Source organism: Bubalus bubalis, chromosome 1 (assembly GCF_019923935.1).
Source record: "Bubalus bubalis isolate 160015118507 breed Murrah chromosome 1, NDDB_SH_1, whole genome shotgun sequence".
NCBI lineage: Eukaryota > Metazoa > Chordata > Mammalia > Artiodactyla > Bovidae > Bubalus > Bubalus bubalis.
The window spans coordinates 103090652-103115857 of record NC_059157.1 but is presented as its reverse complement, the minus strand read 5'-3'; the positions used below and the strand labels follow the sequence as shown (position 1 = coordinate 103115857).

At 40.1% G+C, this 25206-nt stretch overlaps 2 protein-coding genes across 8 annotated transcripts in view; one reads left to right on the top strand and one right to left on the bottom strand.

Annotated features, from left to right (window-relative positions):
* The first annotated feature begins 5248 nt into the window (after window positions 1–5248).
* On the top strand, window positions 5249–20836 carry NEPRO (nucleolus and neural progenitor protein). Of its 5 annotated transcripts, none has more exons than XM_025284113.3 (9): window positions 5249–5428; window positions 9706–9845; window positions 12206–12285; window positions 12655–12786; window positions 13492–13569; window positions 14760–15121; window positions 15361–15422; window positions 17817–18076; window positions 20195–20836. In XM_025284113.3, the coding sequence occupies exons 1-9, from the start codon at window positions 5326–5328 to the stop codon at window positions 20649–20651; spliced, it is 1674 nt and encodes a 557-aa protein (XP_025139898.3). In that variant the 5' UTR covers window positions 5249–5325; the 3' UTR covers window positions 20652–20836. The 5 variants fall into 5 exon arrangements, with proteins under 5 accessions (XP_025139898.3, XP_006074085.4, XP_025139918.3 ...); XM_006074023.4 differs by having other exon boundaries at window positions 9691–9845; XM_025284125.3 differs by having other exon boundaries at window positions 5309–5428; window positions 9797–9845.
* The window catches only part of GTPBP8 (GTP binding protein 8 (putative)), a 20303-nt gene continuing 13172 nt past the window's right edge, over window positions 18076–25206 (bottom strand). For 2 of the 3 annotated variants that reach the window (XM_006074021.4, XM_006074022.4), the window contains one exon: window positions 20140–24749. In XM_006074021.4, coding sequence (XP_006074083.1) covers window positions 24659–24749 — 91 coding nt within the window. In that variant the 3' untranslated portion in view covers window positions 20140–24658. Of the gene's footprint in view, window positions 18455–20139; window positions 24750–25206 lie in introns of those variants that run through there. The other variant, XM_025284152.2, reaches the window with a different exon arrangement.

The following is a 25206-nucleotide window of genomic DNA, read 5'->3' as shown; positions in this document are numbered from 1 at the left end:
GCTCCAAAATCACTGCAGACAGTGACTACAGCCATGAGATTAAAAGATGCTTACTCCTTGGAGGAAAAGCTGTGACCAACCGAGACAGCATATTAAAAAGCAGAGACGTTACTTTGTCAACAAAGGTCTGTCTAGTCAAAGCTATGGTTTTTCCAATAGTCATGTATGGATGTAAGAGTTGGAGTATAAAGAAAGCTGAGCGCTAAAGAATTGATGCTTTTGACCTGTGGTGTTGGAGAAGACTCTTGAGAGTACCTTGGACTGCAAGGAGATCCAGCTATTCAATCCTAAAGGAAATGAACCCTGAATAAAGGAAGTGAACCCTGAATATTCACTGGAAGGACTGTTGCTGAAACTGAAGCTCCAATACTTTGGGCACCTGATGCGAAGAACTGACTCATTTGAAAATTTGAAGGTGGGAGAAAGGGACGACAGAGGATGAGATGGTTCGATGGCATCACTGACTCAATGGACATGAGTGTGAGCAAGCTTCAGGAGTTGGTGAAGGACAGGGAAGCCTGGCATGCTGCAGTCCATGGGGTCACAAAGCGTCAGACATAACTGAGCGACTGAACTGAATTGAGTACACTGCTTGATCCTGCATCTCTCTTTTATTGCATAGACTCTGTCTTCCCTTCTAAGCTTCTAAAAACATTATCCTATATTCATCATCTCTACTCCCTCCCTTATAAATTACCCTTTGAGCTAAAGTCCCATTTATTTAACGGGTGAATTGGACATACCCTGTGGGCAGTCCAATGGGCAATCTCAAACTCAGTTATCTCATGATTCCTGCCACCTACCTAAAATGGTTCTTTTGGGTGCCACATCTCAAACTCAAGCAGTTTGGAAGTCATACTAGATGTTTAAATACCTAAATACTAGATATCTAAATAAGTCATCTGTCCATCTTCAGTCCCAGTGTTTGAATTCAGGCCTTAATCATGTCTTGCTTCAGCTTTTGTAATAGATCACATTATTATGTCCCTTCCTCTAGTCTCATTTTCAAATCCATTTTCCCAAGTGTGGCTCTTCTGATGCAAAGTGACCAAAATTGCCAAGCCTAAGATTTAGTAGCTCCTTTGCACTTTCCACAAGGGATCCCTAATGCAGACGACCTTCACAAGGACCTTTTAAAAAGCATAGATTAGAATCTTACTCAGACCTAATGAATAAAGACTACCCAGGTTATCACAATCAGCCAGGTTTGGGAATCACCTGCCTCCAGGGTAAATGCAAATTCTGTCTGTGATCTGACACCCCTACTCCTAGCTTCATCCCTCAGGATGCATCATGTTCCAGCAATACTGATTCAGCGAGGACTAATGGTTCTTCCAACCCATGTTGTTACCATCTCTCTATCAAGAATGTCTTCTCTTATCTGCTTGGGAAAGTTCTACTTGTCCTTCAAAACTCTACTCAAGCATCATCTAGTGTCTTAGTAAATATCAACAAACTAGTAAAATTGTTTATGCTAAGTATGCACAGTTCTCTGTATATAAATTTTCACCTCAATAAAGCTGTTAAGAACTTACTGAGGTCCTACTAAATACCACACTCTGACCTAAGGATTGTGATAAGCTACAATGGTAGAACTACCTTCAGTAAGCTCATATGTTATTGGAGGAGACATACAAATATAAAATATAATGCAGTGAGGTAAATTCTGTGAGTCTGTAATAGGCTAAATAATGCCCCAAACAAGATATCCTCATCCTAAGCCCCCAGATCCATGAATACATTTGTTTATGTTGCAAAATATTGTAGATATTAAGTTAAAGATTATGCGATGAAGAGAATATCCTGGGTTATTTTGGTGGGCTCAATGTGATCACTAGAGTCCTTTTAAGATGAAGGCAGGTGGAAGGGTGAAAGGAGATTGGAAGATGCTATGCTACCAATTTTGAAAATGGAGGATGGAGACATGAGTCAAGGAATGCATGTGGCCTCTAGAAGGTGAAAAAAGAAAATGAGCTCTCCAGTAGAGACTCCAGAAGGATCCAGCCCCGCCAACTTTAGTCCAGTGAGATCCATTTTGGACTTCTGGTCTCCAGAAATGTAACTGTGTTGTTTTAAGTGATCATATTTGTAGTCATTTGTTACAGCAGCAATAGGAGGCTAATACAGAGGCCAACACACAGCATATGTACATAAAGGAGTCCATAAAGAGAGTCTCTACATCAAGTTATGGAGTAAGAATGGGATGTTCAGAAGAATTACCCAGAGGTAATGACATAAGATCTTAGGGAGATTGTGTTTCAAGGAAATGATACAGAGTAGTAAGTACAGAGAGCATGTAAAGGATTTCAATTTGGCAAGGCTATTTAAACAGTAAAAATGATATTAATTTTTCTAAGAGTAAATACTGTTTGCATGCCAGGCACTCTTCTAAAGCACTTTTTAACTGTGAGCACTTTACAAGTTTGTATTTATCTTCATTTTATCTCTAGGAATACTAAGATTTGGAGGGGTTAGTTTAACTATCCTGAGATCATAGAGCTAGCAAAGGGCAGATCTAAAATCAGAAACTTGTTGGTCTGTCTTCACAACCCATTAGCTGCCTCTCTAATGTGGTGGGGTCCTTAAGTAAGGCGGCAACAGGGTGAAGTGAAGTGAAAGTCACTCAGTACTGTCCAACTCTTTGTGACCCCAAGGTCTATACAATCCATGGAATTTTCCAGGCCAGAATACTGGAGTAGGTAGCCCTTCCCTTCTCCAGGGGATCTTCCCAACCCAGGGATCAAACCCAGGTCTCCTGCATTGCAGGTGGATTCTTTACAGCTGAGCCACAAGGGAAGCCCAAGAATATTGGAGTGGGTAACCTATCCTTTCTCCAGGAGATTTTCCCAACCTAGGGGTTGAACTGGGGTCTCCTGCATTGCAGGTGGAAACTTTACCAACTAAGCTTTCAGGCAACAGCATAGCTGAAGTAGATCAAGTATTAGAAAGATACTGAGGTGAGGATCAGCAGAGCTTGGAATATCTTGTTTTGGACATTGACAGAAGATTGGGTTGATGGAGAGTCAAGCAGCCTCCAATTTTCTGTGATCGTGGTTTTGTTACTGAAACGCAAATTCATGTGTCTAATGCACAGTGAGGCCAAACAATACCAAACGTTGGAGTTTGGAGTAGAGAAAGGTTTAGTTTTATTGCAGGGCCATGCAAGGAGATGGTGGTTCATGCCATAAAATCCCAAACTCCCCAAAAGCTTTAAGCAAAACTGTTTTGTAGAAAAGGAGAGGGAGGGGCATGGTTGGTTTCAAACTTCTTGGTGTCAGATCTTTTATTCTGGAGGTCAGTCACAGTCAGGTAAGGAGTCTCCTGTAAACCTCCACCAAACAAACGTTACTCTCTGTTATGACAATAAAAGGCAAAGTCTCAAGACTCAACCTTCACCTTCTGAGGTCCAGACCCTGGCTAAGAGGAGGGGGTTCCTGCACCTGCTGGCTACCCTACCCAGGAGCGTTTGTCCACCACCCAGTCTGGGTCCTCCCACCAGTGCTGAAGAGGTAGCTCTCAGCTAGCAGCTCCCTCAGGGCCAGGTCCCCAGATCCTGAACAGCAGTCATCACTGAGGAAGCCAGGAGCCCAGGATACAACTGGCCCTCAGACTCTTCAGGCCACCCAAACATCAGTTAGGGGGCCCAAATCCTGCAGAATGTAGCCCATGCAGATGGCTGCTGCTATTATATCTCAGAGAAGAAGACAGGGCAGAGGTTCACCACCACTCTGAGGCCTGGGCCCTGCCACTGGGCATAGTGAGGGCTCTGGAGCCTGGGGGACACAACCCCTAGACTGTTCCCTGCCTGCCCCTCCCCCAGTTCATCCACTGGCCCAAAGCAGGGTGAGCTGGACCAGCCCCATGGAAGAACAGTATCCGCCTCTTACCTCACTTTCTACCTGAGGACCACACTCCACTGACCCTTGGCTAAATCCCTTCACTAAGGGTCACTCATTGACGGTTATTTGTTGGGGGAGCTCACTGCAACAACAACCAAAGGCCTAGCAAGATCACTAATGGTCACTCATTGATAGTTATTTGTGGGAGGGGCCCACTATGGCACTAACCAATGACTGAGCAGGACCACTGCAGAGTGTAATGGCACACAGCAACCCCATGTGCTAAGGGCTCCACTCCATTATAGTTTTGTTGCTGCTTCCTTGACTAATGTCAGTTACAAGGTGGCTCTAGTGGTAAACAATCTGCCTACTCAGGCAGGAGACCCAAGAGATGTGGGTTCCATCACTGGGTTGGGAAGATCCCCTGGAGAAGGAAATGGCAACCCACTCCAGTATTCTTACCTGGAAAATTCCATGGAGAGGGGCCTGGCTGGTTGCAGTCCATGGGGACACAAAGAGAGGGACACGAGTGAGTGACTAAACACACACACACACACACCCACCCCATGCTTGACTAACTCTAAGTTTTCGGTGTTGCAAACGTACATTTTGCATAAGGCTCTTTATTCCATTACTTCCTTTTCTCCTAATGGCTGAGGTGCAGATGGGGGTGGATGCAACTCAACTACAGGTCTTACTTTTCACGTCTGTAAAAGGCCCTGAAGTATTTCCCAAACTATTGCGCCTCAGAGTCCCATGGGGAAGCATAAACACAAGGACAAAGCCTCAACCCATTCCGGGATTCTGTTTGTGTAGTACCGGAATGCCCCCAAAATCTTCCAGGTGATTCTGATACACTACCATGTGGATGTGAGAATTGGACTGTGAAGAAAGCTGAGCGCTGAAGAATTGATGCTTTTGAACTGTGGTGTTGGAGAAGACTCTTGAGAGTCCCTTGGACTGCAAGGAGATCCAACCAGTCCATCCTAAAGGAGATCAGTCCTGGGTGTTCATTGGAGGGACTGATCCTGAAGCTGAAACTCCAATACTTCGGCCACCTCATGCGAAGAGTTGACTCATTGGAAAAAAACCCCTGATGCTGGGAGGGATTGGGGGCAGGAGTAGAAGGGGACGGCAGAGGATGAGATGGCTGGATGGCATCACCGACTCTATGGACGAGTTTGAGTGAACTCTGGGAGTTGGTGGACAGGGAGGCCTGGCGCGCTGCGATTCATGGGGTCGCAAAGAGTCGGACACGACTGAGCGACTGAACTGAACTGAACTGAACTGAACTGAACCACGTGTTTCAGGTTCACCATACTTAGTCCACGGCTCCATGAAAGACTCCGCCCAGGGCCCCAGCCCCGCCCCCGCCCCACCCTTTGCTCTCTACCTCCCCGTGACGTCGGCTCATCTCCCCTCCTTCGGTCCCTCCATTTGGTCTGGCCTAGCTCCGCCCCTTCCACTCCCTCTCCTGCCTCCTAAGATGGCTACGCTGTTGCCGGGCCCGGAGCCGTGGAACCGGGTGAGGATCCCTAAGGCAGGGAGCCGCAGCGCAGTGACCGTACAGAACCCGGACACGGCGCTAGGTGAGTGAGGCGCCGCGCTAGGGGCGCAGGCTTTTCCGGAGGAGGCGTGGAGCCGGCGCACGTGCGCGCTGGGCGGGACTTCCGGAGCCCGCGGGACACTGGGAAGGGCCGAAGGGTCAGGGGCTGGGGAATTTGCCAATGAGTCTCATGGGGGCCCTTGGCTTTACAGTTCTTCGCTGCATCCACCGTGTCTATCGCAGGGCCTGGCAGGCGCACCGAAGGCTCGCGACCCAGCACCGCACCGAAATGGGGGAGGGGGCGGACACAACTGGTGTCAGGGAAAAGTGCTGCCTGGGAACCCTGCGTTTCACTCAGCCACCAAGAGGCGTGGTTAGCCCTCCGTCTCTGCCGCGCTCTGCCCCTGAAGGGCTGTGGGTCGTCACTCAAGCGCTCTGCAATTAAGCCGCAATTTTCCTGGGTCCCTCGTTCCTTATCTGTAAAATGGGGTTAGTTTTCCCTACCTATCACGAAGTTTTTGGGAGGATCTAAATGATTTCATTTAGGAGAGCGTGCTCTATCAATGTTTGAATGGCATTGCGATTATTAGGTAGGTGGCGCTAGTGGGAAAGAACCCACCTTTCTTTAGGTGGAAGTAAGAGGCACAGGTTTGATCCCTGGGTCCGGAAGATCCCCTGGAGGAGGGCATAGCAACCCACTCCAGTATTCTTGCTTGGAAAATCCCATGGACAGAGGAGCCTGGCAGGCCGCAGTCCATAGGGTCGCACGACTGAACTGACTTAGCACGCACACAGGTCAGTAAGAACTGGGTTGAGGGATTGAATCCTGGCTTTTCCCTCTGCTGGAGCTGGGGTGAGCAGTGGGGAATGTCTAAAGTTTCTGGGCCTCACTTATTTTCATTTGGGAATAACAATAGTACTTTATTCATAGAGCAGTTCTGCTGAAAGAGTATTATAGAGTAACAGTATAAAGTATTATTAATATAAAGTGAGTATTATAGATTAACAATATAAAGTATTATTAATATAAAGTAAAATGAGTATTTGGAACAGTGCCTGATATAGTAAATAATGATCAGTTCAGTCCAGTCCAGTCGTTGAGTTGTGTCCTACTCTTTGCGACCCCATGGAATGCAGTAAGCCAGGCTTCCCTGTCCATCACCAATTTCCGGAGCTTACTCAAACTCATGTCCATTGAGTCGGTGATGCCATCCAACCATCTCATCCTCTGTCCTCCCCTTCTCCTCCTGCCTTCAATCATTCCCAGCATTAGGGTGTTTTCAAATGAGTCAGTTCTTCGCATCAGATGACCAAAGTATTGGAGTTTCAGCTTCAGCATCAGTCCTTCCAATGAATATTCAGGATTCATTTCCTTTAGGATGGACTGGTTGGATCTCCTTGCAGATGATAGCTGTTATTAAGTATTTATAACTTATCATCACATTCCCCTCTCCAACCATCCATCCTGCCCCATTTACAGGTTAACGTTACCCCTTCCTCTGTTCAGAAATACTTTTAACAGGATTCCTGTTAGGCATGGAAATTCACCAAGTCTCTCCCCCCCTCAAGGCAGCTCATTTCTGGCCTCAAATAGTTGGGATAGAAAGAAAGTTCTCTGTGTTGTGTAAAGTTTGCCTTTGTGTTACTGCCACTTAGGATGCTACTGCTACCCTTAAGAGGCATAGAGAACGCTATTAACTCTTACATTCACAGCTTTTCAGACTAGGGGGCTGTTATCTTGTTTGGCCAAATAAGCACCCTGTGTTTAGTCAGATATAATTTCCAGTTGTCATAGTGATTTCTCTTTTCTAAATATATTCTTAAAGTGGTATTAGAGAAGTACACAAAAGTGTCCCACCTTCAACATACTTAAAGTGGTTCAGTTCAGTTCAGTCACTCAGTTGTGTTTGACTCTTTGTGACCCCATGAACCGCAGCATGCCAGGCCTCCCTGCCCATCACAACTCCTGGAGTTTACCCAAACTCATGTCCATGGAATCGGTGATGCCATCTAAACATCTCATCCTCTGTTGTCCCCTTCTCCTCCTGTCTTCAGTCTTTCCCAACATCAGGGTCTTTTCAAATGAATCAGCTCTTCCCATCAGGTGGCCAAAATATTGGCGTTTCAGCTTCAACACCAGTCCTTCCAATGAACACCCAGGACTGATCTTCAGAATGGACTGGTTGGATCTCCTTGTAGTCCAAGGGACTCTCAAGAGTCTTCTTCAACACCACAGTTCAAAAGCATCAATTCTTCAGCGCTTAGCTTTCTTTATAGTCCAACTCTCACATCCATACATGACTACTGGAAAAACCACAGCCTTGACTAGACAGACCTTTGTTGACAAAGCAATGTCTCTGCTTTTTATTATGCCATCTAGGTTGGTCATAACTTTCCTTCCAAGGAGTAGGCGCCTTTTAATTTCATGGCTGCAATCACCATCTTTGGTGATTTTGGAGCCCAGAAAAATAAAGTCAGCCACCGTTTCCACATCTATTTGCCATGAAGTGATGGGACTGGATGCCATGATCTTCGTTTTCTGAATGTTGAGGTTTAAGCCAACTTTTTCACTCTCCTCTTTCACTTTCATCAAGAGGCTCTTTAGTTCTTCACTTTCTGCCATAAGGGTGGTGTCATCTGAATATCTGAGGTTATTGATATTTCTCCTGGAAATCTTGATTCCAGCTTGTTCTTCCTCCAGCCCAGTGTTTCTCATGATGTACTCTGCATATAAGTTAAATAAGCAGGGTGACAGTATACAGCCTTGACGTACTCCTTTTCCTATTTGGAACCAATGTGTTGTTCCATGTCCAGTTCAAACTGTTGCTTCCTGACCTGCATATAGGTTTCTCAAGAGGCAGGTCAGGTGGTCTGGTATTCCCATCTCTTTCAGAATTTTCCACAGTTTATTGTGATCCACACAGTCAAAGGCTTTGGCATAGTCAATAAAGCATAAATAGATGTTTTTCTAGAACTCTCTTGCTTTTTCAGTGATCCAGTGAATGTTGGCATTTGATCTCTGGTTTCTCTGTCTTTTCTAAAACCAGCTTGAACATCTGGAAGTTCACGGTTCACGTATTGCTGAAGCCTGGCTTGGAGAATTTTGAACATTACTTTACTAGCATGTGAGATGAGTGCAATTGTGTGGTAGTTTGAGCATTCTTTGGTATTGCCTTTCTTTGGGATTAGAATGAAAACTGACCTTTTCCAGTCCTGTGGCCACTGCTGAGTTTTCCAAATTTGCTGGCATATTGAGTGCAAGACTTTCACAGCATCATCTTGTAGGATTTGAACTAGCTCAACTGGAATTCCATCACCTCCACTAGCTTTGTTTGTAGTGATACTTCCTAAGGCCCTCTTGACTTCACATTCCAGGATGTCTGGCTCTAGGTCAGTGATCACACCATCGTGATTATCTGGGTCATGAAGATCTTTTTTGTACAGTTCTTCTGTGTATTCTTGCCACCTCTTCTTAATATCTTCTGCTTCTGTTAGGTCCATACCATTTCTGTCCTTTATTGAGCTCATCTTTGCATGAAATGTTCCCTTGGTATCTCGAATTTTCTTGAAGAGATCTCTAGTCTTTCCTGTTTATTGTTTTCCTCTATTTCTTTGCCCTGATCACTGAGGAAGGCTTTTTTATCTCTCCTTGCTATCCTTTGGAACTCTGCATTCAAATAGGTATATCTTTCCTTTTCTCCTTTACTTTTAGCTTTTCTTTTCACAGCTGTTTGTAAGGCCTCCTCAGACAGCCATTTCGCTTTTTTGCATTTCTTTTCCATGGGGATGGTCTTGATCCTTGTCTCCTGTACAATGTCACGAACCTCCGTCCATAGTTCATCAGGCACTCTATGAGATCTAGTCCCTTAAATCTATTTCTCACTTCCACTGTATAATCAATCATAAGGGATTTGATTTAGGTCATACCTGAATGGTCTAGTGGTTTCCCCCACTTTCTTAAAGTGTTTGGTGTACCCTAAATGACTGCAAAGTATTCATATGAAAGATTCTTAAAATCACAATAAAATGTGATATGATATACATATATATATATACATGTTTAATAGATGTTTTCTTAATGATTTCATGGACTTGATATCATCTGTCACCATTTTCCTTCCTTCCTATGTCATTTCTTACATACTTAGAAACGTTTAATTATGTTCTTACAGGTGAAGCTGATTGTGGTGGTATTGATTTCTTTAAAACAGATAAGGAAAGTTGCTTCTTTCAGTGTATTTTTTGTATAATATACTTAATGTAGAAATGCATGTTAAGTCTTATTACTAAATATCTCTGCATTAGACCTTTGCATTGCAGCTATAATTAAAGAATGCTGTCGCATTACATTGTCACTGAAGAGCCGAACCTTAGATGCAGAGACAGATGTATTATGTGCAATCCTTTACAGCAATCACAACAGAATGGGCCGCCATAAGCCCCATTTGGCCCTCAGACAGGTAAGGAGAGAGCCCTGTATTTAAGATAAAACATTTTTACTTGGTGAAGATGGAGATCACACTGCCACTTAACTTTTGTTATTTATGGAAATTGAAGTAAATTACTTGTGATTTACTTGGGCTTTCCTGATAGCTCAGTTGGTAAAGAATCCACCTACAATGAAGGAGACCTTGGTTTGATTCTTGGGTTGGGAATATCTGCTGGAGAAGGGATAGGCTACCCGCTCCAGTATTCTTGGACTTCCCTTGTGGCTCAGCTAGTAAAGTATCTGCCTGCAATGTGGGGAGACCTGGGTTCGATCCCTGGGTTGGGAAGATCCCCTGGAGAAAAGAAAGGCTACCCACTCCAGTATTCTCGCCTGGAGAATTCCGTGGACTGTCCATGGGGTGGCAAAGAATTGGACACAACTGAGTGACTTTCACTTCACTTTCACTTGTGATTTTTAAGTGTTAAGCCCACAATCACATGTGAACTTTCATTTTTTTTTCCCTGAAAGCATTTCAAAAAACAGTCTGTATTAGAAAAGAACTATGTTTGATTCTTTCCCAGTCTTGTTTCTAGTAGGTAGATAATTATGAAAAATTTTCATTATATACAATCTATAACAAATTACCACGCCTTTGTCTACTTTAAAGATGGAGTGATTTGATCAAAACAAAGTGTTGGATCAAGAAACAATTTTCCTGAGCATAATCAAAATCCCCAAATCATAAAAAGAACAAAGTTGCAATTTATTTATTGTGGTGGTAAATAATCTAATTGGGAATATATTAAATGAGTATATAACAAGTTGTGTGAAGTGTTTTGTGTATCTTTTGAAGTTTAAGACAAAATTGGGTCCTTCTAGCTCAGGGATTACATACACAGAATAGAACCTTCTAAGTTAAGTTCCATATATGCTCATTTATTTGCTCATTTATTTTATTAATTCTCCAAGTATTTTTGAAACTTTCTATGTGCCAGGCACTGTGCTTTGTGCTAGGTGTATGGCATAATCTCCAACCTTAAACAGATTCATTTTCTTTGGTAAGTTTTTCACACACATTACTTAAAGCAAAAAAGATGATTTCTTCACCAAAGAAAGATTTGCGATTATGGTTTTTCCTAAGTTTTCTTCTCTGGAGCAGGTTTTATCTCCTTCTGAGTCTTTAACTCCAAAACCAAACTTGTTATCTCAGATTGAATATACATATTTCTCCTCCGGGCTTCCAGGTTGTCAATAAGTATAGTCAGAAAAATTTGGTGTTCTGTTTTCTCTGCTCTCCCATCCGGTTAACTGATCAATTAACACCTTCTCTGCATCTAGTCCCTTTTAGTTCTGGCTAAACTAAATTTTGAAACCTTGTCAATTTTTTGTTGTGTTGTAATTCTGACTGATCTTTCCTTCTTCAGTCTTTCCTCTACTGTGGCATGTTCACGTGTACCAAATCCTGGTTAATCATCCTAAAACACAGCTTAATTTTTAATGGTTCTCCATTGTCCCCTGAATAAAGAGCAGACCTCCTAGCTTAACTTAGCAGATCCTTCCTGATCTGGCCTCTTCAGTTTTCTTAGCTCAGGCTTCTCTGTGGTCTTCATCATCATATATGTTGTATTACAAGCAGCCTGAACTCTTTGTGAGTCTTCCTACTCACCACATTGGTTCCCTCCTCTGAGCCTTTGCTTACTGGTTCTGTATGTTTACAATGCCCAAGCTCTCCATCACTTGATCCTCATGTCTGCAGCACTTACGGACAGTAAAATTTAGTACTTAACAATTTACTATCTTGTTTTAATAGTTTCACTATTAGAAATCATGTTACTTCAGAAAAGTTTATTAATACAATCTTGAGAATAATCTTACATTTACTTTGGTCCTCTTTATAGCATCAAGCACATCCTGGCATATAGTAAGAAAGAAAGAAAGAGAGTGAAGTTGCTCAGTTGTGTCAAACTCTTTGCGACCCCATGGACTATAGCCCGCCAGGCTCCTCCATCTATGGGATTCTCCAGGCAAGAGTACTGGAGTGGGTTGCCATTTGCTTCTCCAGGGGATCTTCCCGACCCAGGGATCGAACCTGGGTCTCCTGCATTGTAGGCAGACGTTTTACCATCTGAGCCACCAGGGAAATCCAGTCACTGGTCATAACCTGATCTGAGAAATTTATTTGGCTGCATAAATTTCAAATTTTTAACCAGAAGCAACTGCTTTGGGCTACCGGTTTCTTTACCCTAAAATATGGCATTCTGTGTATTTCTATACTTTGTATTCAGTGTATTACTATACTTTGAAATTTTGAATTTGTTTTCATGTTCACATCAGTGGCTTTGCCTCTGTTACACATAAATATGTGAATTTGAGCTGGTCTTCCCCTTTCAGGTTGAACAGTGTTTAAAACGTTTGAAAAACATGAATTTGGAAGGTTCAATTCAAGATCTCTCAGAGTCATTTTCTTCTAAGTAAGTAGTCTAGTTGCTTTGTAATGGGCTTTGTGGTGGGCTGGAAACCCAGTGTCTTACTGTAACCTCTCTTTAGACTTCCTTCATTATTGTTTGAATATAACCAATTATACCTTAGCTGTACAAATTTTATTTTAATAAAGGGCCCCTGGTATTTGTGGTAAGCTCCCTCTGTTGGCTTGTGGGAAGGAATAGTGTGACACTGAAACCTGGGTGATGATAAACTATTTGAAACATAAGTGTCAGTTAATTTCAGTGAGTCATTATTAAACATAACTACCTCAATTGAGCTTAAAGCAATTCTGTACTTATTATGTAAGTGTTTTATATTTAAGAATGAAAGTAACATATTTTTCTATTTTTGTCAAGTGAAAATCAGCCTATAAACACCAAAGCATGTGTCATCCCCAGCCAACCGGTGGTGGAACTGGTGTTGATGAAGATTCTGGGGGCCTGCAAGCTGCTGCTTCGCCTGTTGGACTGTTGCTGCAAGACATTTCTGTATCCTTGAATCATCTAAAACACGTTTTTCTGAACTTCAGTTGTTTGGATGTATTTAATGGGCTTCTCAGGTGGCTCAGTGGTAAGGAATCCACTTGCTAATGAAGGAGCCACAGGAGATGCAGGTTTGATCCCTAGGTCAGGAAGACCCCCTGGAGGAGGAAGTGGCAACCCACTCCAGTATTCTTGCCTGGGAAATCCCATGGACAAAGGAGCCTGTTGGGTTACAGTCCACGGGGTTGCAGAGTCAGACAGGACTGAGCAGGCATGCAGGGATGAATTTAATAGTATTTCTGTTTGAAAGCTAGGGAGTATGTAATTTTTCATATTTTCAAAGTAGGAGTTATAATTTATGCAAATTCTTAAAATTTTGCTCTTTGGTCTTCTCTTCCTGAGAAGTGCCTGAAATAGCCATTGCCAGGGATTTCTACCTTTATTTAAAATGTATTATCCTAAAGGCATTGACAGTTAGAAATTCTTAATCTTAAAAGCTAATCCTTAGAAACCAAATTTATTAATGAAACCTCTAGCAGAGTATATATTACTTTTTTTTAAAGCTTCAATGACTTAAATAGAACATATTTTAAGGCTTGAACACCTTCAAGAAAATTCTGCATTCTGTGTGTGTGTTTTTTTCCATAAATGTAACTCAACAAAACATAAATTCCTTTGATTCTGTTTTCCAACTTTAACTTGATTCTTCAGCTTGACTGTGAAACATCTAGGTTTGCAAGAATTCATTATTTTGAACCTTGTGATGGTTGGGCTCGTGAGCAGGTTATGGTATGTATATACGTACCTTTGAAATCCTTCATTTCTTTCTCATTTCTCTAACTCAGACTAGGTTTCTTATTAGTAGTCTTCATATTTGCTTTTCCATGGGATGTTGAAAGTGCAGAAATTCTGTTTTTTCATTTGATCAGAGTTTATTTGGGATGGATTGGGAAGCTAAGTGTTGATAGTTATGTCAAAAGACTAGGCTTTGAATCTGAATCCATGAGATCACTTCCACATTAAACTAAGCAAATGAATTCCTAGGATTAGCAGCTGGAATTAAAAAAAAAAAAAGGTTCCTCTAATCATTCAGCTGAGCCATTTAAAATGAAGGTGTTCCTGGGCAGTCTGTATCATTCATTTGTTTCTGCCACTAGATTTCTAATACTTAATGGCAATGACCTTCCTTATGTTTTCTAAATTCCTTTCTTCCACATGAACCACCACTGCTTTTTGAGCCATAGCTATTGACGTAAAGAACACTGGTAATACGAGTTGCAAACCAAAGAGAATTTCCCTTGCATCTCACAATATATATTATGGAGCTTATCTGATGGATAATCAGATTCAAAATCTGCCCATTTGTGATTAGCTATAATTTGAATGGAAACAAAAAAAGAAAAAATTCTTTCTAATCCTTCATTTTCTATCTTAATCTGGATATCTCAAGTACTATTTTCAGTCATCCTGTTTTTTATTCTGCTTGTTTTTAGAGCTAACAATGTTAGAACTACTTATCATATGTTAGTATGGTTATCATGTTAGTAATGTTAGAATTACTAATCAATGTCAAACCGTATTATTCTTCCCTACAAGGAAAACAGCTTTGATTTTTTAATTTTAATAATACATGCTTATTTGAAGAAACCTTTAAAAATAGAAAAAATTCAAAGAACCTGAAATTTGCCTAAAATCTTATCCTCTAGATAAAACCACATTTAAGATTTTGGTGCACATCCTTTGAAATATCTCTCCATGTAGTACTGTATTTGGTTTTATATAACATTTTGTACCTGGATTTTTCTGTATAAGCTGGACTAAATCTAGCTCTTTGCAAGTATCCACTGTAGCATTTTTTTTTTTTTAATCTATAGTGGCAGACTGATAGGTGTTATTTTCAGCTTTGAATCTGTTAGTTATTATGTAATCTGCAAATTACAATTACTGGCTAATTCATGAGCTCCTACTTCTTTCCCTAGGGTTCTGTATAAAGACGTTTTAAAAAAGCTGGTTTCCTTATATGAACCATTGTTTGGATTACTTCAAGAGGTCTCCAGGATTCAACCATTGCCTTATTTCAAAGGTTTTACCTTTCCGTCTGATATTGTTGAATTTTTAGGAGAGCCCTATTTTGAAGTCTTTAAGAAAAAAATGCCTACAGCTTTTGTAGCTAAAGGAGTAACTAAACTGCTAAATAAACTATTTTTAACAAAAGAGCAATCACAGAGGTCAGGTGAAGAAACTTTACTTAGAATTTCTGAAAAAGCTAAACAAATGAAGATCAATATACAGAATAACATGGATCTTGGACAACCAGTAAAGAGTAAGAAAATCTTAAAAGGTAATTTGCTTTGATATGGCTCATACTCTTAAACTCTCTTAATTTTAACTCACATTATCTTTAGAGAAGTATGGTATTAATAATGTGTGTTTTCTAAGCTTGAGCATGTTAAGTTATTTCTTTCTGTTGTAGCTTCATAGTTCTTTGCTTGCTCAACTCCCTTTGTTGTCATGTACTTAAGAATTTGTTGATTTGAAAATAGTATGCCTAGTTTTTTTATCTGTGATCTATCTCCACAGAAAAGTCATCAGAATTTGATGTGAGAGCTTTCTGCAAACAGCTGAAACAAAAAGCTATTCAGGTTTGTCTGGCTTATTTTAATATAGCTTATGATTTCTGCTAAGTGTAGATGCCACTTACCAAGGACAGAGGCTGAATCTTACTTCTGGTTTTATCCCCGGCTCTAGGCATAGTGCCATCTTAGTTCTCAGTCTGCTTCTGAATGAGTAGAGGCATTTCCAAGGGATCTGAGTGCATCTAGTTAATTCAGTTAATAGAATGCCTTCAGAAACATTTTACTAAGGGTTTTGCTAGAATTTTAAAATGATCCTAGGATCCACCATAGGAGTGGATTATACTGCAGCTTAAGAATATGGGCTTCGAAGTCAGACAGATGGTTTGAGTCCTGGCTTTGGTTTGTAGTAATTTGTGACCTTATGTAAGTTTCTTGACCTGTCCATAGCTCCATTTTCTAGAAACAGTATGCACTTCATAGGGCTGTGCCAGTTTTAGTACATGTGAAGTATTGAGCATAGTCTCAAGTGTGGTAAGCACTTACTTGGTGTTAGATGGTAGGTACTTCCATCGTCACTATCATCATCTTTTATCATGAGGCTTCTGTTTCTTTCTATCAGCATTAGAGCTGTCAGTGTTGACCTCTCCTCAGCCAGTGTCTGTAAACTCTGTGTGTTCTGGATCTGACACGGATAAGAAGTTCTTTTACTCTCTCTCTTTTCAAAGTTGTTTTCTTCATGGGCTATTTCTTCCATTCTATTCAAAAATTCTTTTCTAACAAGTCAGTACTTTCTTGAAGGTTTACAAGGATTCCAGCTTGCATTTATATTTTGTCCAGTTTACATGTTCTGGAGGAAGATGTCGTCATCACCATAATACTTATACTGCATTTACTCTTTGCCAGGCATTGTTCAGAACTCTTTATATGTGTAAACTCTTATAATCCTTGCAAAAGTCCTGTGAGGTAGGTGCTGTTCTTTCCATGTTTCAGATGAGAAAATTAAGGCAAAGAAAGGACAAGAAATTTGTCCAGGCCAGATAGCAAATATGGGGCAGAACTGGGATTTGAACCAGGCAGTTTGGTTTCAGTCTTTGTCATTTAATATTATTTGTTGTTGTTCAGTCGCTAAGTTGTGTCTGACTCTCTGCAACTCTATGGGCTGCAGCACACCAGGCCTCCCCGTCCTTAACTATCTCCTGGAGTTGATCATTACACCAGTCTCCAAATAGTTTTATTACCTCTCTCAATAACTATAGCTCTCTGTGGCTCCTGAAACTTTCTGCAGTCCATCACTTGTTCCTATGTGAGCTGGTTCCAGCATCCCTCTTATTTATGACCAATCACTATTTTATTTTTAGCATTTAGCACCAATATGCTTAGGGTGTTTTTAGGTCAAACTTTTATGGATCACCAACACAAAGATTGATAGGTCTCTACCTTCTACTACTATTACTTGTTCTTCTCGAGAATGAGAAATTTGCAAGAAACTAAGTTTTGAACAGAAGATGGAAGCAGACCTAGTAGGTGGCATATTTCAGTAAACAGTAGTAGTTGATAAAATGCAAACTTGACTTCATACAGAAAAATGAAGTTGAAGAGACAGAGGTGCCACATCAAAAGATGGTTGAATTGGAATTGGAAATATTGCTCAGTTAAACATTTTTAACATACATTCAGCAGTCATCTGCATTTCCACATTTATCAATAACATTTATTGATAAATGACCCTTCCTTGAGGAGGTGATGAAAAACAAGCTGTGGTAGTCCAGCATTAGAGGAAAAGGGCTTTTCAGTGATTTTGTCTCCCACCAGATAGACTTTGATCAATACTTAATTATGTGGAGTTTTATTCTTATGTGTAGGTTAAATGGGCTTCCCTGGTGGCCCAGTGGTTGAGAATCCACCTGCCAGTGCAGGAGAGGCAGGATGGATCCGTGGTTGGGGAAGATCCATGGAGAAGGAAATGGCCACTCCGGTCTTCTTGCCTGGGAAATCCCATGGACAGAGGAGCCCAGCGGGCTGTAGTCCATGGGGTCACAAACAGTCAGACATGACTGAGAGACTAAACAACAGCAACACAGGTTAAATAAATATGTATGTAAATATTTATATTGTTACTTGTGTACAACTGAATTTAGCTATAGATGGGATCTGTTGTAGCACAGAGGGGGAAAAATCGTATTAGTATCAGTGAATAAAAATTTTTTTAAGCAAAAGGAAAGGAATTCCCTGGCAGTCTAGTTATTAGGACTCTGTATTTCCACTGCAAGGGGGCACCATTCTGATCCCCAGTGCCAGGTGGCACAGTCAAAAAAAATTAAAGCATAGGGAACTGGAAAAAACTTTTTTCTTCTTTTAAAAAGATGTATTTTCAAATATCGATAGTGTATATCAACTTCTCTCTCTCGTTATATGTCCGTAACAGATCCAATATATTTTTTTCATCATTCCATATTTCAGGAGAAGAGCTTTGAGTTTAAATGTTCTCCATCCAAACTAAAGGCAACCAACCATTCTTCTCAGAAAGCAATAGGAACTCCCTGTGTAAAAAGTCTTGTGCAAAGATTCCGAGAGGCTGAGACTTTCACACAACTTTCTGAAGAAATCCAAATGGCAATTCTGTGGTGTAGAAGCAAAAAACTGAAGGCTCAGACTGCCTTTCTGGGTAACAAACTTCTTAAAAGTAACCGTCTTAAACATGTGGAAGCTCAAGGCTGTAGGTAGGTATATTATAAAAATTATATTCCTTTACTTCTTCTGTTATCTTTTAAGGCAAAAGTATATATATTCAGCCTTTTTAATGTCCAGTACCCTGGGGACTAAAATTGGGGTATATACTCAAAGTGCAGTTTTGTTAGCTACTTTTATTGGGCAGAGCTAAATGTATATATCATTGGGAGGAAGTAAATTTGGTCAATTGGATTTACTCTTCACCATTCCATCCTTTTATTCAAAAAGTCTATGGTATGCTAACCTGCAGATACAACTACATGTAAGACAGATTTAATCCTCATGGAGTTCTGCCTCTGGTAGGAGAGATGGCCTGTCTGCCCGCAGCTTCAGTGGGATGAGGCTGTGAGAGCAGAAGATGCTTCCTCCTGCAAGGCCACACACCAGAGTCAGTGTCAAGTAATTTCCATTCACAGGAGCTAGACTCTCCATGTATTGCTTCATCCTTTTGTGATGCTTACATTCATAGCACTGCTTAAGGATGGTTATCTTTGTGAGCCAATATTGCTTGAAACCATACATGAAGTTAGATATTTTAGGGCTTTATGTTTTTATTGAACAAATAATAGATGCCTGTGGTAACAATTTGGGACACAAACGGCCATAAAGGTCCTCATTCCCCCTTGACAGGGGCGATCACTGACCACTTTTTGCGTATCCTTCAAGAAACACTCTGTGCATCCACCATAATTTCTTACTATATTTATGGACATGTATCTATTCAGGGCTTTATAATGGTTTCCATGGATGTCATTTGTCACACCTTGTTAAATTTTCTTTTAAAATTTATGGAAAAACAATACCTGTTTTAGTAAAAAATATGATATATACTGAAGGTTTTATAGCAAGTTTTGACTAAAAGCTATGGGAGAAGTTAAGGGTTTTTACGTTACACTCTAGAGTGGAAGCTCAGCCTAAAATGGGGCTGTTCTGTTCAAGATTCTGTTTAAACTCAGGGGTAGATGAGGCAGAGATGCTAATTGAAAGTTAATCCAGAGGGTAACAAACTGGTGGTTATTTTATTAAGCCATTATTCTGCACCCCACAAAAATGCAGTGCTCTTTCATTCTGCCCTGTTTTGATGTTTTAGTAACATGTTATATTTGTACCACATTTTAAGTTGACTTAATGTCCACAATAACTCTGTGACACAGGTGGTGGTATTCACATTTTATAGATGAGTTATAAGGGGATTTTACTCAGGGAATTAGAGCTGGAGATCTTGAACTCAGTGCAGATCCTCTGATTCTTCTGTTTTTTCATCTATTTCCATGTCAGTTGGGAAGTCCACCTACCTTCTCCTCACTTAAAAATTACCACTTATAGTAAGACAAAATTGGTTTGGAAACAGAGATCATGGATTACTGTGTTAAAATGGGATTCCTCAAAGTTCCATATTGGTTTAAAAAGGAAGAGGGTACAGTAGGAGGTACAGACTCATGCTAATCGTTTGCATTCTGACTACCACAGGGAGGCAGTTAGCAGGGTGCCAGTGCACCTTGTGGCAGCGTATCCTACTCAGAAGCAAAGTGCCTAACAACCAGCCACTTGAGTTCCGAATCCCCCCATTTGAAGATAATATGAATGCTGTCATTTTGCCTATGCTGGCATCCCTGTCTTCTCATTTTACATAAACTCCCTCTTCACTTTTATTCCTTTTTCCTTGTTCATTTCCTGTTATTATATTGAATATGAAGTCGTTACTCCAGAAATGGGGTGATGCATCCTAGTAACTTTTCTATTTGTAATTCATCTTTTCCCCAGTTCCAATCCTATTGCATTATGAATAGATTAGCAATTATCAGGAAGTGGCTCTGGCACTGAAATATGGCAGTATCTCACCATTCAGCTGCCTTGCTAGTTGAAGGAGCTACTTTACTGTGGAAGTGTAACGGGGACACATTTGCCCACAGTCTAAATCAGAGGGAAGTTGTGCTCTGAGAACAGACTGGATATGAAGCTCCTATTTCCATGTTTTTCCTTATGATTCTGGAAATTGTACGGAGGCATAGGACATATATTTTAATTGGAAATTGGTAAAAAGGAGACAAAATTTTTGAGAATGTTTTTCTGCATCTTAACAATCTAATTTCTTCTGTCCTTTAAAGTTTGCCAAAGAAGCTACAGTGCATAAAAACATCTATTTGCAACTGCCTTCTTCACGGCTTAGGTATGAAAACTTCAAAGCATCACCTGAGACGAAGAAGATCACAGAATAAATTTTCACTGAAAGGAAGGAAACAGAGAAAGTTGCAGTCGACACTTTTAAAGGAAATCCAGCAGCCCCCTCAAGGGACTCAGAGTGCTACGGATGTCATTAAAGGGAGACTCTCAGATTCTACTGTTCGTAGGACTGATCTGTACCCTAACAATAAGCAAGTGAATAGGAGAGTTTCAAATCCTGTCGTACAAACTAAGGAGACACAAACTCATGAAAAGCTTACAGAAAGCAATGAAAATGAGACGGATTCTTGGACAATGATGCAAGGAAATAAACATAATACATCAGAAACCACTAAGGAGACAGATGACATTGATGATATTTTTGCTTTAATGGGAGTTTAGAGGCTCATATGTGAAACTTTTAACCAGTTGCTCCAGTGTTCTGCTGCTTTAAGTAGAACAGCTGAGATGTGGAAAGATCTGGAAGTGCCACTTGGACTCAGAGGAGCTGCTTTAGTACAGCACTGTACAGCAGTTCATTTTAGTTCAATAAACGCTCACCATAGCTTTGTGTCATTTAATCGACAGATATTTGACTATTAATCAACTTTTTACTTAAGACCTGAGTAATTAGGTTTGTAAAACTTTTAGGTAAATGGGATGCAGGGGTGGGAATCACCTAGGTCACTTTGACCTTAATGGTTCCACTGTAGCTAAGTGCTCTTCTGAACACCAAGGTTCGTAGCTTTTAACAGCTGTACTGCCTGTCTTCTGTATGTTAGAACTGATCATCAGTTTTGCCACTAAGTGTATTAGCAGGCAATGGTTACAACCATTATTTCATTTGTTAACCTTATCTCATAGGAGGGCATATTAAAATGCTTTTGGAATTGTCCAAAAGTTTGTAGGGGACCTTGTTTATTTGGGTGCTAATTGATTGATTCCAAATACAAATTTTTTTCCAGAAAGGATATAGAGTGACTTACGGTTATACACAAAGTAGAACTAGGTGAGAAAGTTAAAAAACTAAGGAAACACAAAATCAATCAACCTAGAGAGGCTGAAAACAGATTTATAATTGGTGCTGATGCTATCACCTGATATTTGTATGTTGCTCATACAATTGCTCTGAGAAGGTAAATCCTACATATTTTCAAATAATGATGCGAAGTTTGAGGTTTCGTTCAAATATTCTAGCTTTCTTGAATTAGGTTAATAAGCTATTTTTCAAGCAGGTTGTAGGCTTAAGTTTTATGTTTATATATATTAAATAAGCTATTTTTCAAGCAGGTTGTAGGCTTAAGTTTTATGTTTATATATAGTAATTTATACAATGCCCTAGTATATCCTGCATCTTCCTCAGTCATCCTACCGTTCTTAAAGTTTCCTTTTTGTTCTTTATCTGGCCTTTTTCTTTCCTTGTCTGTTTTCTGTATATTTTCCACTTACTTACTGTACCAGTGGTTCTCAAACTGTAGGGATGTCTTGAGAATCACTTGGTGGGGTTGTTTAAAATGCCGATTTTGAGTCCCTTCCAGAGATAATCATGGCTAGGGGACAGGATCGGAAATCTGCATTTTAATACGGGGCTCAGGTGATTTTGATGCAAGTAGCTCAAAATGCAGTTAGATAAACACTGGTTTAGCTCCCTTTCCTGAAGCCTTGCTAAGTCTATCTCTAGTCACTTTTTATTAGTTTATATTTTTCCTGGTTTCCTACCAAGTGGTACAGCTACTTGGTACTTTAAAACATGGACAATACCGAGGAAGTCTCCTTCATGACAAGTCTAGAAAGAGCCATCAGCTTCTAAGATTCAAGGTCCAATCCTGCTTCTGCTTTTATGTGCATGTGACACTAATCATGTGCAAATAGCAGGCTTCTCTGGGCTCAGATCCTCCATCTGAAGTAGTATTAGTGTTCAATAATCATCAACCTGTACAGCTAGAAGAGACTTGGGAGATCACCCTTCACTGTATACAACAGAGTGGTTTAGTGAATTGTCTAAGGAGGTGAAACTGGATAAGAATATAAGTCTAGCATTTTTTTTCCTATTTAATTAATGTTTCTTTGGTATATGTTTATCTCCTTTGCCCATCTGCCCCTTAAAATTCTGGGAAAAACAGTAAAGAGTTTCATGTGTCCCTAAGTTGGTAAAAATAAGGAACATAGTATTCTATTTTCCCCAAACAAATTCAGATGTTTTAAGTTTTAAAAGTGAAATCTTAAATTTACAAAACCATAACTTATCCAGTAAATTAGATTAGAAAATAACTGTTAGCATATCATAGTAAATACCAATTTAATCCCTTCCGGTGGCATTAACACACTCTGGTCACTTGTAAGAGCAGTGTGGTAGGCCTCTCATGTGTCACTTCAAATCTTCTTGGCCTCTTGCTGCAGCCACTACTATGATAACCAGTCTCAAGCAGGACTGGACGGCTACACCTTGCCTTCGCGCCTCTGACAAGCTACAGGACTGCTTGGCATTTGGGCATACACAACTTGCTAATCCCCCTTCAAAGACAATTCAGAGGCACATTTCGTAAGGTTCCACAGATCCCTCAAGATCAAGCCCTAGAGCTATGTTGTTTCCAACTCAGTGCATCCTTGACTGGCTTTCCTTCTATCTATTTCATTTCCCCTTCATTCCTGTTCCCTGGAATCACATCCCCAATAAACTACTGGACACAAGCTTTTGTCTTGGACCCTCCTTTTAGGAGAACAAAAGCCAAGGCTAAGACAAGCTGGAAAGTAACACTGGCAGGCGGAAAGATGCCTTTTAAGATAATTTTGTTGTTACTATCAATCAATATATATTTTACTTGGTGAATGCCCATATTAAAAGTTTTTTTTAAATCACTGATGGTTAGAATAAACCAGTAATATTAACTATAAAACTGAAAACATATTCAGAACTGAATTTTCTAAAAGTCAAAAAGTTGTTTTATAGCATTAATTTTTTATCCAATGCTATTGCTATAACATTTTAATATACAGCCTCACTCTGAAAAGCTAAACCACTTGTATGACCAGGTCAGTAACACCTTCATAAAAATATTTTCCACTAACATTAGTCCAAAGTAAGGCTTTATCTTTCCATTCTGAATCCTAATGGGAAGATTCCATTTATAAACTATCCCATCAACTGTTTTTTCTTGCCCTGTGCAAATCAACTTTCATACCTAAAACTTTCTTCTTTGGTCTTAACGTAGATAAAATGTTACTTCCTCCATGACAGGATGTATTCTGTGATAAATCTACCCATGAGTTTTGCTATATACTTGAATTGGTTTTGCTTTACAAATATATAGAATAAATAGATGTTCTTTTCATATTTTAATTTTCATAGCTTCTGAGGTAGAGTTACAAAAGAAGTTCAGAAACATCCAAAGTACAATAAATATCATAACTGGAACTTGAATTCAGGTCTGATTCTGAACCCTGTGAAAGCGACTGACCTCAGTCTGAAATAAGTGGTATTTCCATTATGGACTGATTGAAATTTTATCAAGAATAATTTTTATTATATTCAAATGATGTCTCCAAAAAAATGATGTTATAGCCATACATATAAAGACCCTGATGCTGGGAAAGATTGAAGGTAAAAGGAGAAGAGGGTGGCAGAGGATGAGATGGTTAGATAGCATCACTGACTCAATGGACATAAATTTGAACAAACTCTGGAAGATAGTGAAGGACAGGGAAGCCTTGTGTGCAACAGTCCATGGGGTGGCAGTCAAGACACAACTTGGTGACTGAACAACAACATAAGAATTTACCTTCAACCCATCTATCAGTGCTTAACAAAAAAGTAGCCCCTTTTTACCTAGTGCATTGTAATATTTAAAAAAATAGAGTAATAGATATTCCTTTAAAAGACAAAAACCCAATAATATGGCAAACCGTCATCTACACACAGTAGGGGCTACCCTGACGGCTCAGACAATAAAGAATCTGCCTGCAATGCAGGAGACACAACTTCAATCCCTGTGTCAGGAGGATCCCCTGGAGAAGGTAATGGCTACCCACTCCAGTATCCTCGCCTGGAGAATGCTGTGGACAGAGGAGCCTGGCAGGCTACAGTCCATAGGGTTACAAAGAGTCAGACTCGACTGAGTAAGTAACACTCTCACTATCATCTACACGGTAGGAAACAGATTTTCATTTTATGGACTTCTATATGGTCTTGTTTGTCAGTTTGTTAAAAACTGCTGGTATCTCTTCTAATGAACAGCATAACTCAATCATGTATAAACCTTTCTGCCCCTATAGGCACAAATCATTCTTCCTTTGGAAATATGCAGGTTTTAAAGCTGAAGTGATCCTTCTGCAAGTTACAGATACACAACATTTAAAACAATGCTGAAATTCTGTCTTTAACTGCAGTTGGCACAAACAATTTTGAATCTTCAGCTAAATTGGAAGCCAGTAGTCTTAAGATTTCCTGTTATATCTGCTATAAAGCATCTCAGCAGATGGATTCCAGAATAGGTCATAGCACTGTGAGGGGAAAAAAAAAAAAGATCATTTTCTTCCTTACTTCAGAGGTAGTAACAGATCTGAATTCACCTAACTTAAAATCTATTTACAAACTCCTGTGAGTTCTGGGTGTGAAACAGGATGTCTTAATTTGTCCTACCTTTCCTCTCTTCCTCAGCACCTCTTGTAATATTTTAAATCTGGTGATCACATCATCTGATCTATTTTCTTCATGATTCTAAAAACTTCATATCTGCTATTTTGCTTTTTATTTTCCAGACCAAGTTATTATTATTGTGGTATAATTGACATACAACATTAGTTTCAGGGATACGATGATTCGATATTTGTACATAATGCAAACTGATCACCACAATAAGTCTAGTTAACACCTGCCACCATTTATAGTAAACAATTTTTTTTTTCTTGTGTTGAGGACTTTTACGAAATCCTCTTAGTGACTTTCAAATGTGCAATA

Bases quoted from the DNA above. Each gene is read 5' to 3' on its own strand.
- NEPRO (XM_006074023.4), top strand. From the start codon at position 5,326: ATGGCTACGCTGTTGCCGGGCCCGGAGCCGTGGAACCGGGTGAGGATC. The intron at 12,286-12,654 runs GTAAGTAGTCTA...ATTTTTGTCAAG, and splicing joins TCAGAGTCATTTTCTTCTAA to TGAAAATCAGCCTATAAACA. The intron at 15,423-17,816 runs GTTTGTCTGGCT...TCCATATTTCAG, and splicing joins TGAAACAAAAAGCTATTCAG to GAGAAGAGCTTTGAGTTTAA.